The sequence below is a fragment of the Dermacentor albipictus genome, chromosome 8 (genome assembly GCF_038994185.2).
Source record: "Dermacentor albipictus isolate Rhodes 1998 colony chromosome 8, USDA_Dalb.pri_finalv2, whole genome shotgun sequence".
Classification (NCBI taxonomy): Eukaryota; Metazoa; Arthropoda; class Arachnida; order Ixodida; family Ixodidae; genus Dermacentor; species Dermacentor albipictus.
The window spans coordinates 79,072,604-79,086,323 of record NC_091828.1 but is presented as its reverse complement, the minus strand read 5'-3'; the positions used below and the strand labels follow the sequence as shown (position 1 = coordinate 79,086,323).

The 13,720-nt window shown below is 47.1% G+C and overlaps 2 protein-coding genes across 3 annotated transcripts in view; one reads left to right on the top strand and one right to left on the bottom strand.

The window, feature by feature from the left end:
* Positions 1-248: 248 nt before the first annotated feature.
* zuc (Mitochondrial cardiolipin hydrolase zuc) lies at positions 249-8,935 on the bottom strand. Its single transcript, XM_065427780.2, has 4 exons — positions 8,668-8,935; positions 7,767-8,061; positions 4,495-4,611; positions 249-747 (listed from the first exon to the last, which is right to left on the bottom strand). Exons 1-4 carry the CDS (start codon positions 8,800-8,802, stop codon positions 605-607), a joined length of 690 nt encoding a protein of 229 aa, XP_065283852.1. The 5' UTR covers positions 8,803-8,935; the 3' UTR covers positions 249-604.
* Positions 8,936-9,069: 134 nt separating this feature from the next.
* LOC135898678 (AP-5 complex subunit zeta-1-like) overlaps positions 9,070-13,720 on the top strand; it is a 62,109-nt gene continuing 57,458 nt past the window's right edge. Inside the window, exon 1 of one of the 2 annotated variants that reach the window (XM_065427777.1) lies at positions 9,070-9,392. In XM_065427777.1, the coding sequence (XP_065283849.1) occupies positions 9,244-9,392 (149 nt within the window). In that variant the 5' untranslated portion in view covers positions 9,070-9,243. Of the gene's footprint in view, positions 9,393-13,392; positions 13,539-13,720 lie in introns of those variants that run through there. The other variant, XM_065427778.2, reaches the window with a different exon arrangement.

The window sequence follows — 13,720 nt, the reverse complement described above, 5'->3', positions numbered from 1 at the left end:
TCGCTTTGGAATGCAAGGTGAGACGCGTATATATTGGGCAGACTTGAGCACTGCATTTCGCTTAAACATCTGCTGACCGTGCTCACCAACCACATTGTTGTCGCCAAGACTTTTTATTCTCTGGGCACACAAGTTTTGCCCAATAAAATGTTTGATTCTCACACTTACTCTTTCGTGCTAGCATTTGCTTCAGCACCATAACTATCCTACAACTAGGTGGCAGATTGAGTGACAAGCAAACACGTCAATACAGCATCATAATCGTAATTTATTTTATCGCTATATTAGAGTGCTCATGGTAAAACCATGATAAAGTACTTCTAAAGCAGTGGCATGCGAATTCACACATAATACGACGTAATCAAGCCAACCTCATAATGGTGACCAATATATTGACATTTACTAAGGAGCAGGCAAACAGGAGATATGGCAGTGTCTTTCCGCCTTGGTCAGTAGCATCGTGCACAATTATATATACAAAATGTACAAATGGAATGCCACTTGTATGACCATGCGTGCATGGATACACGCCCAATCCATAGGAGGCACCAGCTAGTGGGCGGTCATAGCATGTTCTGGCTTGGGGGCTAAGTGAGGCCCTGGGTCACCATGACTCGGTAGTTTGCCGCGTACATTCCAGGTTGTGTCGTGGCCGCGGCTTGAACAGCTCCCAGAGCCGCTCGAACTCTTGTGTGTATGCGTCCACCAGGTCTGGCTCGCTCGTCATGAGCAGGTTCTCGTGATTGCCTGCGGTAGAAGACAGGGTGGTGAGAGAATGGCATGATCGAGTTGCCTTCACTTGGTCTCTGAAGGCATAGCTTTTGAGTGAAGCTCCACCATGACAGGCGACATTGAAGCAGGGAGGTGGAAGAAAAGAAGGACCTAATGAGGGGAGGCCTACCTGCACTGAATGCAGAGAGAAAACAGAGCTGTGAGTGAGAAAACTAAGGCGAACTTGAACGGCTCCACATTTAATAACGACCATACGAAGCCAAGCAAAAGCCACAGAGGAAATCAATTGTTTAATCCATATAATTAAATTAAAAATGATACTGACATATTCTGCATCTTGCAACAACTTTTTCCTTTAGTCAAATGCAGTGGTGCATTGCTGAATGAACTTGATCTTGTTCCGTAGGTTCACGAGACGTTCATTGTGCGGGACGCGTCTTCCCATTATTTTCGGGGGAAAGCCATTTAATTAATTGGTTTGTGAACCATGGTCAGTCATGCGAAAAGACAAAAATGTTTTTCGCTAGTTGCCGGAAATTGTGATGTTGGAGATGGAGGGAGGTGGTGCAGGAGAGACGAAAGTGGAGCATTTAGTACATCAGTGGTTACACCGACATGCACTTTTAGAAGCACTTTCACAGTTCAGTCCGAGTCAGCCTAAAGAAATGGTGGCCCAGGAAGCACACTGTCAGCAAGGCAAAGCAAGAGCAGGGCCAGGCAAAGGAATACAGTGGTCGAGGAACATGGAGGCTCAGAAAACGCACAGGGATGGTTGCATGCAGATGCTCCGGGTTAATTTCCAGGTGCTGGGTTCGCTCCATCAAAAGTCAGTGTAGTCAGGCGTTCACTCAATTAGGCACCACTATGAGGCCAGAGAAGATCCTCATAGTTCGTGATTTGAGCAGCAGCCCGTTGCGCGAAAAATGTGTAACATAGGGATGTGCTTCGGCCAACAATCAATAAAGAAGCCCCCAGTGTTTCTTCCAGTTGTCGCAACCAAATTGCCAGCAGCAAGTGAAAAAAGTTCTGGCAGAGCCCATCTGGTGACCACTGTCGACGTTAATGCGATTGGCATTTGAGCAATGGAGAGACACACTGTACTGCCACCGCTGAAACATGTCATGCGTGAGCTGTGTGCCGCCAGTCGGGCTCCTCTCCTGCGCTTCCCTCTTAAAGCCCCTTGATAATTATGAAAGTAGCGACACTCTCCTCCTCATGGCGCCTTCCTCATCGATTCTCCTCGCCTGCCGGCTGCGCACGGTGCGCCTTTCCTCCTGGACTCCCGCGGACGGGCCGCAGGATTCTATGAAGGCGTCTTATTTTGGGCCAGTTGCGCACCCCAGTCGGGTTGAAAATTTTGAGAAGTGCTAATAATAGCATCGATAATGCTGGAAGCAACGTTTATGAGGAGGTTGGTTTTTTCTTAAAGCCGTAGGAACGGGGTATAACGATGTAAAGGGAGCTTTGAGGCTAGTTATACACTCTAGACAATTTTTCTGCCACATGATCAGATGCTTTACTTCGTACGTCTGATCTAGTATTGCTTGTGACACATCCCTTTGTGTGTGGCTCATTAAGCGGAAGCCTTAAACCTCTGTTTCAAGTCCCGTTGTGAGCTACAGAAAATATCACGTGACCGAAGAAACGCGGGAAGCGAACCAAAGCATGTGCAGCCGCGTATGAGATGATTAGTGATTAGCAAAGTAATGATTGATTAGTGATTGGATTAAGATGAATTCGGGTGTATTAAGGAGGATTAAAGTCGATGAAAGTGCATTAGGGTGAATGAAGGTGGATTACGGTGCATAAAGGAGCACTAGGTTGGATTAAGGTGGATGAAGGTGCGCTGAGGTACATTAAGGACGATTATAGTTGATTAGGGTGGATTAAAGTGCATGAAGAGGGATAAGGGTGGATTAAGAAGGATTACAGTGCATTAAGGAGGATTATGGTAGACTAATAAGTCATAATACTCAATGAACCCTAATTCATCTTAGCCCACCCTAATCCACCTTAATGCTCCTTTATCCACCTTAATACTCCCCATCCACCTCAATACAACCTAATCAACCTACATCGCACCTAATGCAACTTAGCCTACCCTATATGGTCTTAATCCTCCTCCATCCACCTTAATCCTTATTCATGCACCTTAATCCAACTTAATTCTGCTTAATAGTCCCAATCTACCTTAATACACCCTAATCCACCTCTATCAAACCTAATCCAGCTCCATGGTCCCTAATCCATCCTAATCGGCTTTAATCCTCCCTTATCAATCCTAATTCACCTTAATCCACATTAATCGACCTTAATCCTCCCTAATCCTCGTTCATGCACCCTAATTGGTCTTAATACCCTTTCATTATCCTTCACCTTAATCCATCATAATCCACCTTAACCCTTCTCCACCCACCTTAATCTATTCATGCATCTTAATCCTTCTTAATGCACTCTAATCCACCTTATTCTTTGTTAATTTACTACAATCAACCTTAATCCTCCCTAATGCACCTTATGTCAATCTCTAATGATTCATTAATTAACTTGGGTAATCATTCTCTTATACAGGGGTGGACATGCTTTGGGTCACCTCTGGCGTTCCATGGGTCATGTGATACTTCCAGTTTACAACGCGACCTTGAAACGGATCTAAAAGCTTTCGCCTTAAAACTTGAAAAAAAAAAACTCAATGTTGACTAGCTAACGCTCATCACCTGCAATGCCACGGGTATACTTGCCAATAATTTTTTCAGGGCACAAAGCGCAATCTATAATGCTACACTTCCGACTGAATAACAGCAGTTAGCGACGTGCGAGGTGATGGAGTCGCCCCGGAATATTAAGCATACTGAGGACAACCACAGCAAAAATGCTGGTGAGCAGGCTGGAAGAATGAGAAAAAAAATGCAGCATTACGGGATGCTTTGCTACGAGCTATAAGAAAGACGCCTCAGCTCGCAAACAATGCTGTTTTTTGTCGGAACAAAGTTTTTTTGGACCCGCTGTGGTTGCTTAGTGGCTATGGTGTTAGACTTGTGAGCACGAGGTCGCGGGATCGAATCCCGGCGACGGCGGCCGCATTTTGATGGAGGCGAAATGCGAAAACACTCGTGTACTTAGATTTAGGTGCACGTTAAAGAACCTCAGGTGGTCGAAATTTCCAGAGTCCTCCACTCTGGTGTGCCTCATAATCAGAAAGTGGTTTTGGCACGTAAAGCCCCATAAAGTTATTTCGGCCAATGTCATGCAGCCATTGCTTCCTGCGCAAGCCGTCACACTTTCCTTGTGGTATCATAAAAACGGCATAACCATCTTCAGGCTTCTTGCTGCAGTTATATGCACAACAGCCCGGCATAGCGCTAGCACATAGAGAAGGAAACACAGCGTACAATGATCGCTACACTGAGCTAAAGCGCCGAGCCAGCCGTGCTCAGGAGGAAAATGGCACAAGCGAAGAAGAAAAACACAAACAAAACTCAAGATCCGCGCGTTTCCAAGGGCAACGGCAGGGAGACCAATCGTCGTGCAGAAAAACAAGAGGAGGTCTGCACGGTGGCGGCAGAGTTCAAAGAGTGTCGCTACTCTCAAATTATCAAGGAACTTTATTCCCTCTGGTTATGGTACGCCATCTAGTGGCAGGCACACAAATTCTCCCTTCTTTCATGTGCCAGCAGCTGCTGTCAGAAAGGGGGTTCAAATGTGAACTCGAGCAGCAAATAGCTTCATGCAGCCACTGTGGTCCAACAGCTGCACACATACCTGTGATGGCCTGGCGTGTCCAGTTGAAGGAGCCATTAATGAGCACCTCCCGGTCGACCAGCGCAAACTTGTGGTGCATCAGGAATGACGTCTGGTTGTTCACCCGCACGGGGATGCCTGCACGCCAGTGTTGTTCAATGTCACATGGTGCCAAACAAAAACGTAACTGACTCTTTTCTGAGCAGTGAAAAGTGATCACAGACTTTCAGAGGACACTGCCAAGCCAATGTAGCAAACTTGGTATGAACGAACAAGTTATGAACACAAGGTATCCTCAAAGTTCCAAGCTCTATTAAGACTGCACTGTAAGAACAACCGTAGCCGTATTCTTGTACTTGCAACAATGCTTAGCAATTTCCATATCTGTTGTTAGTACCTGTACCACCTATTTGAGGGCAGTAGAGTGGAGAGGCGTTTCTCACGAAACTCCCTGTGTCAAAAATTACCAAGGAGAGTTTACTGAAGTGTACCGACTATTCAGCCAAGGGGTGGTACTGCATTCCAATCAAAGTTGCGAAAGACTGCCCCTCGAGCACCGAAGAACTGCCAGTGGGTCACTTTGCCTGTAAGTTATTGCATGCAGGTTCTCTTTTTTCTTTCAACATCTCTTGCCTACTCACAGGAAAAGCACCTGTTCTATTACCACACAGCACAACCAATTAATTTTTTGAGTTACGAAAAAAGACATTTGAGTGCATTTTTAGTATGTCACTAGCATTTGCCATGACTAGCATTTAAAATTTGCCTTCATCTCAGTTTGTAGTGCATAGCTCACAAGAGTGAGCAGAAACAGCAGCTTGAAACAGCCAGTTGCTGCAAACCATGGCGACCGACACGAAAGGTATGACAGGGGACAAGCAACATAGCTGCAGTTTGTGGACTTGTGTTGGCCCACTTGTGTTGGCCCTTCTGTGTTTGAGTGACAAAATTCGTTTTGTATGAAAAAGAGTGCAGTTCCAGAGGTCTGCACAAGTAGACATCTACTAATACCATAGGCCAATGGTTACTGGCACCTATCCTACTGGCTTAGCTGTGCATCAAAGTTTCTACACTCTAACCAGGAGGATGGTGTACAGGAAAGTTCTTATGTTTTGGGACAGGTGGGCAACCTTTAAGGTTGTTTGTTGGTTGCTTTGTGTGATATATCTACAGTGCAAGGATGGACACGCAATGTAAAATAGACATGCGCTTAACATCAACGACTACAGATGGTACACTTTACTTGTTCTTGCTACACTCTGAACTGGTGACCCTACGGACGGGCACCGGCTTCATCGGAAACCTGCAGGACACTAGCTCGCTGCCAAAACAATGATTCAATATGCAAAGAGTGGCAGACTGTCCTGTTCACCACAGAAGTTGGAGCTTCTTGTGGTAAGGAGGCGCCAAACCGAGAAGAACGTTGATGACATCAAGGTTATTCTAGAGGGGCACGAGATCAAGCCGAGGAAGTCCCTCAAGATCCTGGGCCTGAGCATCCAGACAGATGGCACGAACAACACAATGGTGCAACTCACAAAGACTTTCAAACAAGTTATGCATATGATATGCAGGGTCACGAACTGACACAGAGGCATGAAAGAGTGTGACACGAGCAGGATAGTTCAGACCTTCGTCCTCTCATGCATAAACTATGCTGCTCCTTATCTCACTTTGAGTAAAGCAGAACGAGATAAGGTTGATGTGCTCACAAGCAAGACACTGAAACAAGCACTTGCATTACCTGTGAGCACAACCACAGACAAATTGCTCTGTACGGGTCTGCATAACACCATGGAGGAACTCATTGAAGGACACTTGTGAATCCAAAGGGCAGTGCCAGCTCACACATAAAACGGCTGCAAACTGCTGTCTAAACTCAAGTGCATTCCGCGAGACCAGCCTCAGCTGCAGGTGATCCCGTAATCGTGGCGTCAACACATAATTGTGCACCCGATTCCTTGAAACATGCACACGAACCACCATCAGGGTTGCAGAGAGGCAAGAGCAAACGCACTAAACAATCCATACTCCCAAATCTCTATGACTACACCGGTGCAGCCAACTATAGTGGCAAAAGAGCCATGGTGGCCGAGGTGATGGACAAGTGGGAGCACCTGACCAGCACCTCCATTCCACAAACAATGGCAAAAGAAACAGCAGAAATTGCCATCATCATGCAAACCAGAATGTCAACCATAGTTGCGGATTCACAAGAGTCATGCCCCACAGTTCCACGTCAAGCTCGATGGCACCCACGATGCTGCACATCCTACAAAACAAGGCACCGGACAGGAAAGTCCATGTCTAGTGGACCCTGGCCCACTCTTCCGTGAGAGGCAATGGACACGCCCATCCCATGGCCCAAGATCTCACCCACCAGGCCACGAAGGAGACACCAGAACCCACACCCCTTACAACCTACCAAGAAATTACACAATACTACAGGCTTAGTAGAAGAATGCTCATTGCACCACACCCAAACCTCACAAGAGCCAAGAAACCACTCAGATTAACATAGACTAACACATTTCCCCATCCAATCAGATTGCACCTGCTATTCCCCACACAATTCAATGCCCAATGTAAATTATGCAATTAGCCAGGCACTCTCAGACACATCATATGGCAGTGTGTCAAGAACCCAGACCTTCCACCCCCTTTTCCTCACCCCAAACAGTAGGAGATACTGCTGTCCAGTTACCTACCTCAAGATCAACTGCTGGTCGAGAGGGACGGTCGAGCCAAGATGGCACATGACTATCTGGAACAAGGATCAACTGCTCCATAAAAATATGTTTTGTCTGTCTCGAACCAGTTTGAAGCAATGCAGAAACACCTTGTCATTGGACTCAGAGAAAGCATACCCGAGCTGAACATTCAGACTGATTCAGCTGCTTCCATAATTGGAGGAGTCATGTGACCAAAATTCTGTCGGATCTTGGTTGCGCTCCCGAGGCAAAGGTCATAATTCTCGAAAGCGACCAGTCAATATGTACCATAAAGCTCTGAAAACGTACCAAGAGCAGCACTGGGAACGACAATGGCAAAAACTCCCATAGCCACTCATCAATCATGCATACCGTGCCAAACCTGCACCTCTAGATAAGGTACAATCTTTTGCTTTTAGAGAGAGAGAGAGGGAAGAAGAGAGAGGGTTGTAGGAAGAGGCCCTCGCACATTTTCCACATTCCTTTTGAATGCCCAAGGCCTCAAATGTCAGTGCGCATCTCTTCGAATGACAACTGCCAATTGTCGTAGACGTGTCAATCGATCAGAGCAGCCTTTCGTACCGGCTTCGCGTAACCTGCCGATTTGTGAGCCGGGCGAGTCGGATCCCTCGTCCTCGGTGATGACCCGTACGGTGCGGCTGCGCTGGTGCGTGCTGAGGATGGCGTCCCCCAGGGTGTCGCAGGTGATCATGTAGACGCATACGTCGAGTGTGCGCTCAGCTGACGTGAGCGTGTGCACCAGCGTGCGCAGCGAGGTGCGGCCGTGCAGGAAGCAGCAGCGCGGGTTGCCGCACGTGTCGGAGTCGTCGTGCGTCGCCTTGGGACAAGCCACACCGCGGTCGGGGAAGAAGATCACCTGCAATTGAGGCATGCGCCGCGGAGTGAACACGTCTGTTTTGATCGCTAGACAAACTCGAGCGAGTTCGACGTCAGCGTCAGGGTAGATGTTTACATGTTCTCGTTAGCGTGCGCTGTTTTCGTTCTAAAAGCTCACATTCTCCATGGTGAGCTGTGGTCACAGGTAGCACCAGCATGACGGCCAGTGGACGCTGTGGCTGGTATTGTTCCCTAGTCCACTAAGCCCCAATGTTTTCATCAATGTGACAATTCAAAAAGAGCGCCGAAGCCGTTGCCATGGCAACGTATGACGCTAAATCTGAACGACCGTCACAACGTGGCCACTCGCAACAGCGCTACTCACAACGCTCACAACATGGTTCAGCCCGTCAAATCCTTTTGAACGAATACAGAGCAAAGGTGCTGCTCCTTAAGGTTCCGTTATACAGAGCAAATTAAGGAGTCAAGCAGTTTTTTGCTTGCAGAAAATGTTGCAAAGCCAGACGAGGGATAAATGCAATCTCCGGGCGAAACTTTGGCTAGGAAAAGTTTTCAAAGGTTTTTATGCTGAACGTTTGCAAGTCAACTAAAATTAGTGAACACTCGATCGTAGAGTACGCCTCACCTGGTTGCTGAAGGCAGCGGCCTTCCTGCTCTGGCGTCGCTTCTTCTTGCACGTCGCCTTCCTGTAGATAAAGTATACGATCTCGCTGAGCACTGACAGGCCAAAAGCGACGGCCAGCGCTTCCGCGACCCTCATTTTGTGCCGACCTACGGGCTGCGCTACATATTCACGCCGCAGAACGCCTGTCTGCCGGTGTCTTTATTCTATGTTCACGCGGTGACGCGTTCTCGCAGCCCGCCCCGCGCAGCCACTGGCGCAGCCTTTCGCAACACACGTGGTACAATGATGATGATAGGAGTGTTCTCGTACCACTGAGATGTGCGCTCAAATACACACGTCTCTTGCACCAACACTGTGAATAGGGCTTATCTAAGCGGTTTCCGTTGTGTGAGGTGTTGCGTGAACCCATGCGTTAACCATAACGCTAACATGCCTACACAGAATGAACACATCCTTACACCGTAACATTACATACGGGCGTGCCGGTGTGACACTCGGGCAGCCCAAGGACTGATTGACGGACGTTCAAGCGCCTCGACTGATCAGCTGACAGCAAGAAAGCATGCGAGGGCGGCGATGGCAGCTAGCTTCGTCGACGATCTCATCTCAGTGCGCAGCCACCGGAGGCTTAATCTGTCCGAATTGCTGGATAACCTGCCCAAGCAACTCACCAAGGACGTCTTGCAGCAGCTGCACGCTGCCGTGCTAGAATGCGACCCGGAGTTGTGAGTACCGAAGGCGCGAGATCACGCGCAGTATTTGGTCTAGTTTCGTTTTTCTGTGGTCGGCTTTCGTCCTTAATGTGCTCATCATTCGTTTAGATTTCCGGCAGTGTATGCACATGGGCGAATAAAGTTCACACAGAGATGGTAATTTTCGTCTGAGGCCATGACATATGCATATGAGGACAGGCGCGCCAGCTTGATGGGCACTGCGCGCGGCAATTTCGGATGCTCGACGCACGAGGTTCAGCTTCCGACATTAAATATTGGAGAAAAACATCATCACAGGCAGACCTTTGCGTAATTTTCGAAGCACGTTTTACATCTGTTCAGTGTGACTCTGTTGAATATTTCTGCTGAGGACGAATTAATGCGAGTTGAGTTCTAGGAAGTGGATATATGTGGTGTACTGGACTTTGTGAATGTTTTTGGTGACATGTAGGCAGGCCACTGTCAGTGAACAGTCTCGCGCTTGGCGCTTGACCGAGCACTTGCTCAAATCGGGTCACAGGCAGCGTAAGGACACGACAACATACCTGCGGGACTGTTGAAGTGTCTCGGCAGGAGTGGTGTACTTCGCAGCTACGTATACTGGCATCGTGAAACTTTGCTCTACGCAAACGGGGACGAAGAAACATACACAAGGACGAGCGCTTTCTTCGTCCCCGTTTGTATAGTGCAAAGTTTCACAATGAATCGATTCCAACAGGCCGGCTCGGAGTGATATACTGGCATTTTAGAGGGTGACCCCATCCCCACTGGATCTGCAGCTGCATCAGCCTAGTGCCCAAGAAGCCTAGATTGTCGAGCACAGCCTGTTACGGAACTACAGGCCTATCACCGTGACGAGTGTGCTGTACAGGCTATTTGAACAGGTGGTCAAATCCTGGATGAGCGCAGGGGCAGAAAAGAGTGGGCCCTTCACCGAACTCCGATATGGCTTCTGCCCCAACCGAAGGATAATCTTTTTGTTGTTACACACTGCATAGAGGTGGTATGAAAGGAATCTTGAGGACTACTTGGCTGATTCCTTGACGTCACGAAGGTGTACGACAGCATCCCACACGATCGCATGCTGTGCCACATGGCTTACATAGATATGCCAACTTAGTGGATATACCTTCTTCATTGCCTCTACACTGATAGCTGAGTGGCCACTAGGTTTGGGGATAAGTCTAGCCAGTGGCAGTCTGCAGAGGACTCAATCAGTGATGCCTACTTTTGCCGATCTTATACATGTCGCACACACCAGGTCTGGAGCATGCACTCATCAAGTCTGGCATTCTGCTCAAGACGCACTTCACGCCTGAAGGTCTGCCATAGACATGACACTGCTAGGGCTTGTTTTTGTAGAAGACATTGTTCTCTTAGCCAAAGACAGACAGCAGCTCCAAAGGCTAGTGACGATATATATCTGCTGATCATTTAGCAATGCTTGGCCTTCTATTCAACCCACAGAAGTCGGCTGTCGTCCACTTGGCTGGCGAAGTAGATGTCGCCTGACAGTTCCAGCTGTCTAGTGGGGACAAACTGCCATATGCCGCTGAATACTGATATTTGCACCTTGCAGCGATACTTAGTAGAACGAAAGGATATTATCTCGGGCACAAAGCACACCGGACAGAATACCCGGCACGCCAACCGCATTCTGGACCGACGGAGCCTCTGGGGATGCAGCCGTTATCTATTAGTGCGAGAACTATGGAAGGTGGTGGATGTACCAGCTTGATTTTTGCGAATGCTGTCATGTGTCTGTCAGCCTATATACACCCTTAAATGGAAGGGCAGCGTGAGGTTGGTTGCCTGGGTCTGGGATGTCATAGCCGAGTTGCGATTGGGGCCATACAAGGGGATGTCGTCTGGTCCTCTTTTGAGTCCTATGAGGCCAGAAGCAAAATCGACTTTGAGTACTGGCTTCACTACATGGCTGACGACAGGTGGGCACATCGGGTGTTCAGGTATATGAGCTTCAAGTGCATCAGAACACAGTGGAGCCGCTTCGGATGTATTGCAAACACAAGGACGTCATCACTGTGGAACCTCTCTGTGACAACGGTGGGGGCAGTGCCCTTCTGTTCGAGGATTGCACAAGTGCACTGTGCACCCTGGACTACCGCAGCCAGTTTGACAGCATCCCAAGGTGCAGGCTGCTATGTGCAGAGGGTGCGGCAGACGTGAACTAGAGTGTGGAACACTTCTGCAGTGCGAAGTTGTCTCCTTGTCCCAGAGAGAGTGCTATCATGTCGTAGGCCATGTCATAGATTTCAGTAACTCAGACTAGACCTCTATGGATAGCATTTCTAGTTATTAAGGGAGCATACGACAACGTAGGCTCCCTATATTGTTATGGGAATATTTTCAAGCACGAAGGCATAGATGATGATTTCATGGAGCTGCTCAGTACAAATTGTATGGGAAGGCCGAAAATGTAATGAAGTGGTGGAAATTCACCAAGGATTGAAGCAAAGATGTCCCCTGTCTCCATTGTTGTTCACAATTTATGTTAAGGGTATAGAAGGATGACTGGAAAACAGTGCATTAGTGTTTGATTTATCGTACAGGTGTAATGTACAAATGGTGCAACGAAAAGGTCTCTGGACTGATGTATGTGGACAACATAGTGCTACTAGCAGACAATGCAAGGGATCCACAGACAATTGCGAATATGTGTGGCAACACAGCAACAAATCTAGGCCTTAAGTTTAGCACATAGAAATAGGGAGTTACGATCCTTGATGAAGAGATGAATAATTATGTAGTGTCAATTCAACAGCAAGTCATACCCATAGTCAAGCAATATGAATATCTCAGTGTAATATGAATATCTCGGTGTATACATAAACAAAGGAAAGACTTACTCAAGCACCCACCAAAATAATCTGAAAATAAAGGGGCAGTGGAATGCTGCAACAATGAAACAGAGCACTTTGGGGCCACAATAAATGTAAGATGGTGCTTGGAATCTGGAAAGGAATAATGGTGCCAGCGCTAACTATTGCGAATGCCATTCTGTGCTTAAAATTGGATATCTAGTAGGGGCTGGAAATTAACCAAAGGTCGGTAGGCCTGTTGGTTTTGGGAGCCGACGGCAAAACAAAAAATGAGACAGTGCAGGCTGACATAGGTTTGGCCTCATTTGAAGTCGGAGAAGCTCAAAGCAAAATTAGTTTTGAAGAAAGACTCGGGAACCTGGATCAAAATAAATGAGCAGCTAAAGTGCACAAATATCTGTACCTTAGAAGTGCAGACACAGAATGGAGGAAAAGGTCAAGAAAGTTGGCAACGAAGTACAGGGTAATTGAAAGTGTAAATAGATGACCAGGAGTCATCAGAAAGAAAGTGAGAGAGAGACAGTGAATTGGATGCAAATAATGTAACCAAAAAAGACCATGGAGATTTACAAGAATGACAAGAAAGAAATCGGAATGGAAAATCTGTATGATAATAGCAGTGCCTCGCTATTTGACGCTCAAGCTGGTTGCCTAAGGACAAAAACATACTGGAGCAAATATTGCATCTAGATGACACGTGTGTATGCTGCAGCAAAATTCCGGAGACCACTCAGTGCATCATAATGGCCGGAAGGAGAAGGGATTCATCCAGTGAGACCTGTAGATAATGTACACCTTCCGGAAGCACTTGTATTTCAATTGGATGGAAGTATCAACCATTACGCAGTGGAGATGAGCAAGATATGTTTAAAGTATTGGTGCCAGGTAGCAATAGAAAGCACCTGTCTCAAGCCACATGTGTTAATTTACACCTACCCCACATCACTGCAAGGGGTCTCCCATGACTTCCACTCGTCCACAATGGGTTCTCAACACATCCATGGCTGAGAACCGCTGTTCTAAAGGAAAGTTGACCTAAAAATAGTGTAAATAAGAGCTGGCTGGTTTTGACAAAATATCTCGGCTAATTGAAACTGCTGGACATGATTGAGAAAGAGAACGAAGTGGTTGCTGTGACTTCCTTATTTATTAATTTTTTTGCCATGTCCTATGCGTGCAGTTGTAGATATTACGTAGATGTTGACTTTTGTGTTGTGGAAGCTTGAAAAAAAGGGAGCAACCTTGAAAAATTCCATTGTGAGAAGCACAAATCAAAGCAGGGACAAATGGAATGAAAGATGCAAGGAAGATATTCATGGTAGGTCTACCTGGCATGGGAATCAATACACTGAGTGCAACACAGGCGTTGTGCGCTGTAACCTCTGCATTTACTTTAACAACTTCAAAGGAAGTTTTTGTGTCTACTGCTGCTTTGTTTGTGCTCGAATTTTGCTACAAGGTTGCATTTCCTACTCCTTGTCCATTATTTAACCTGGCATT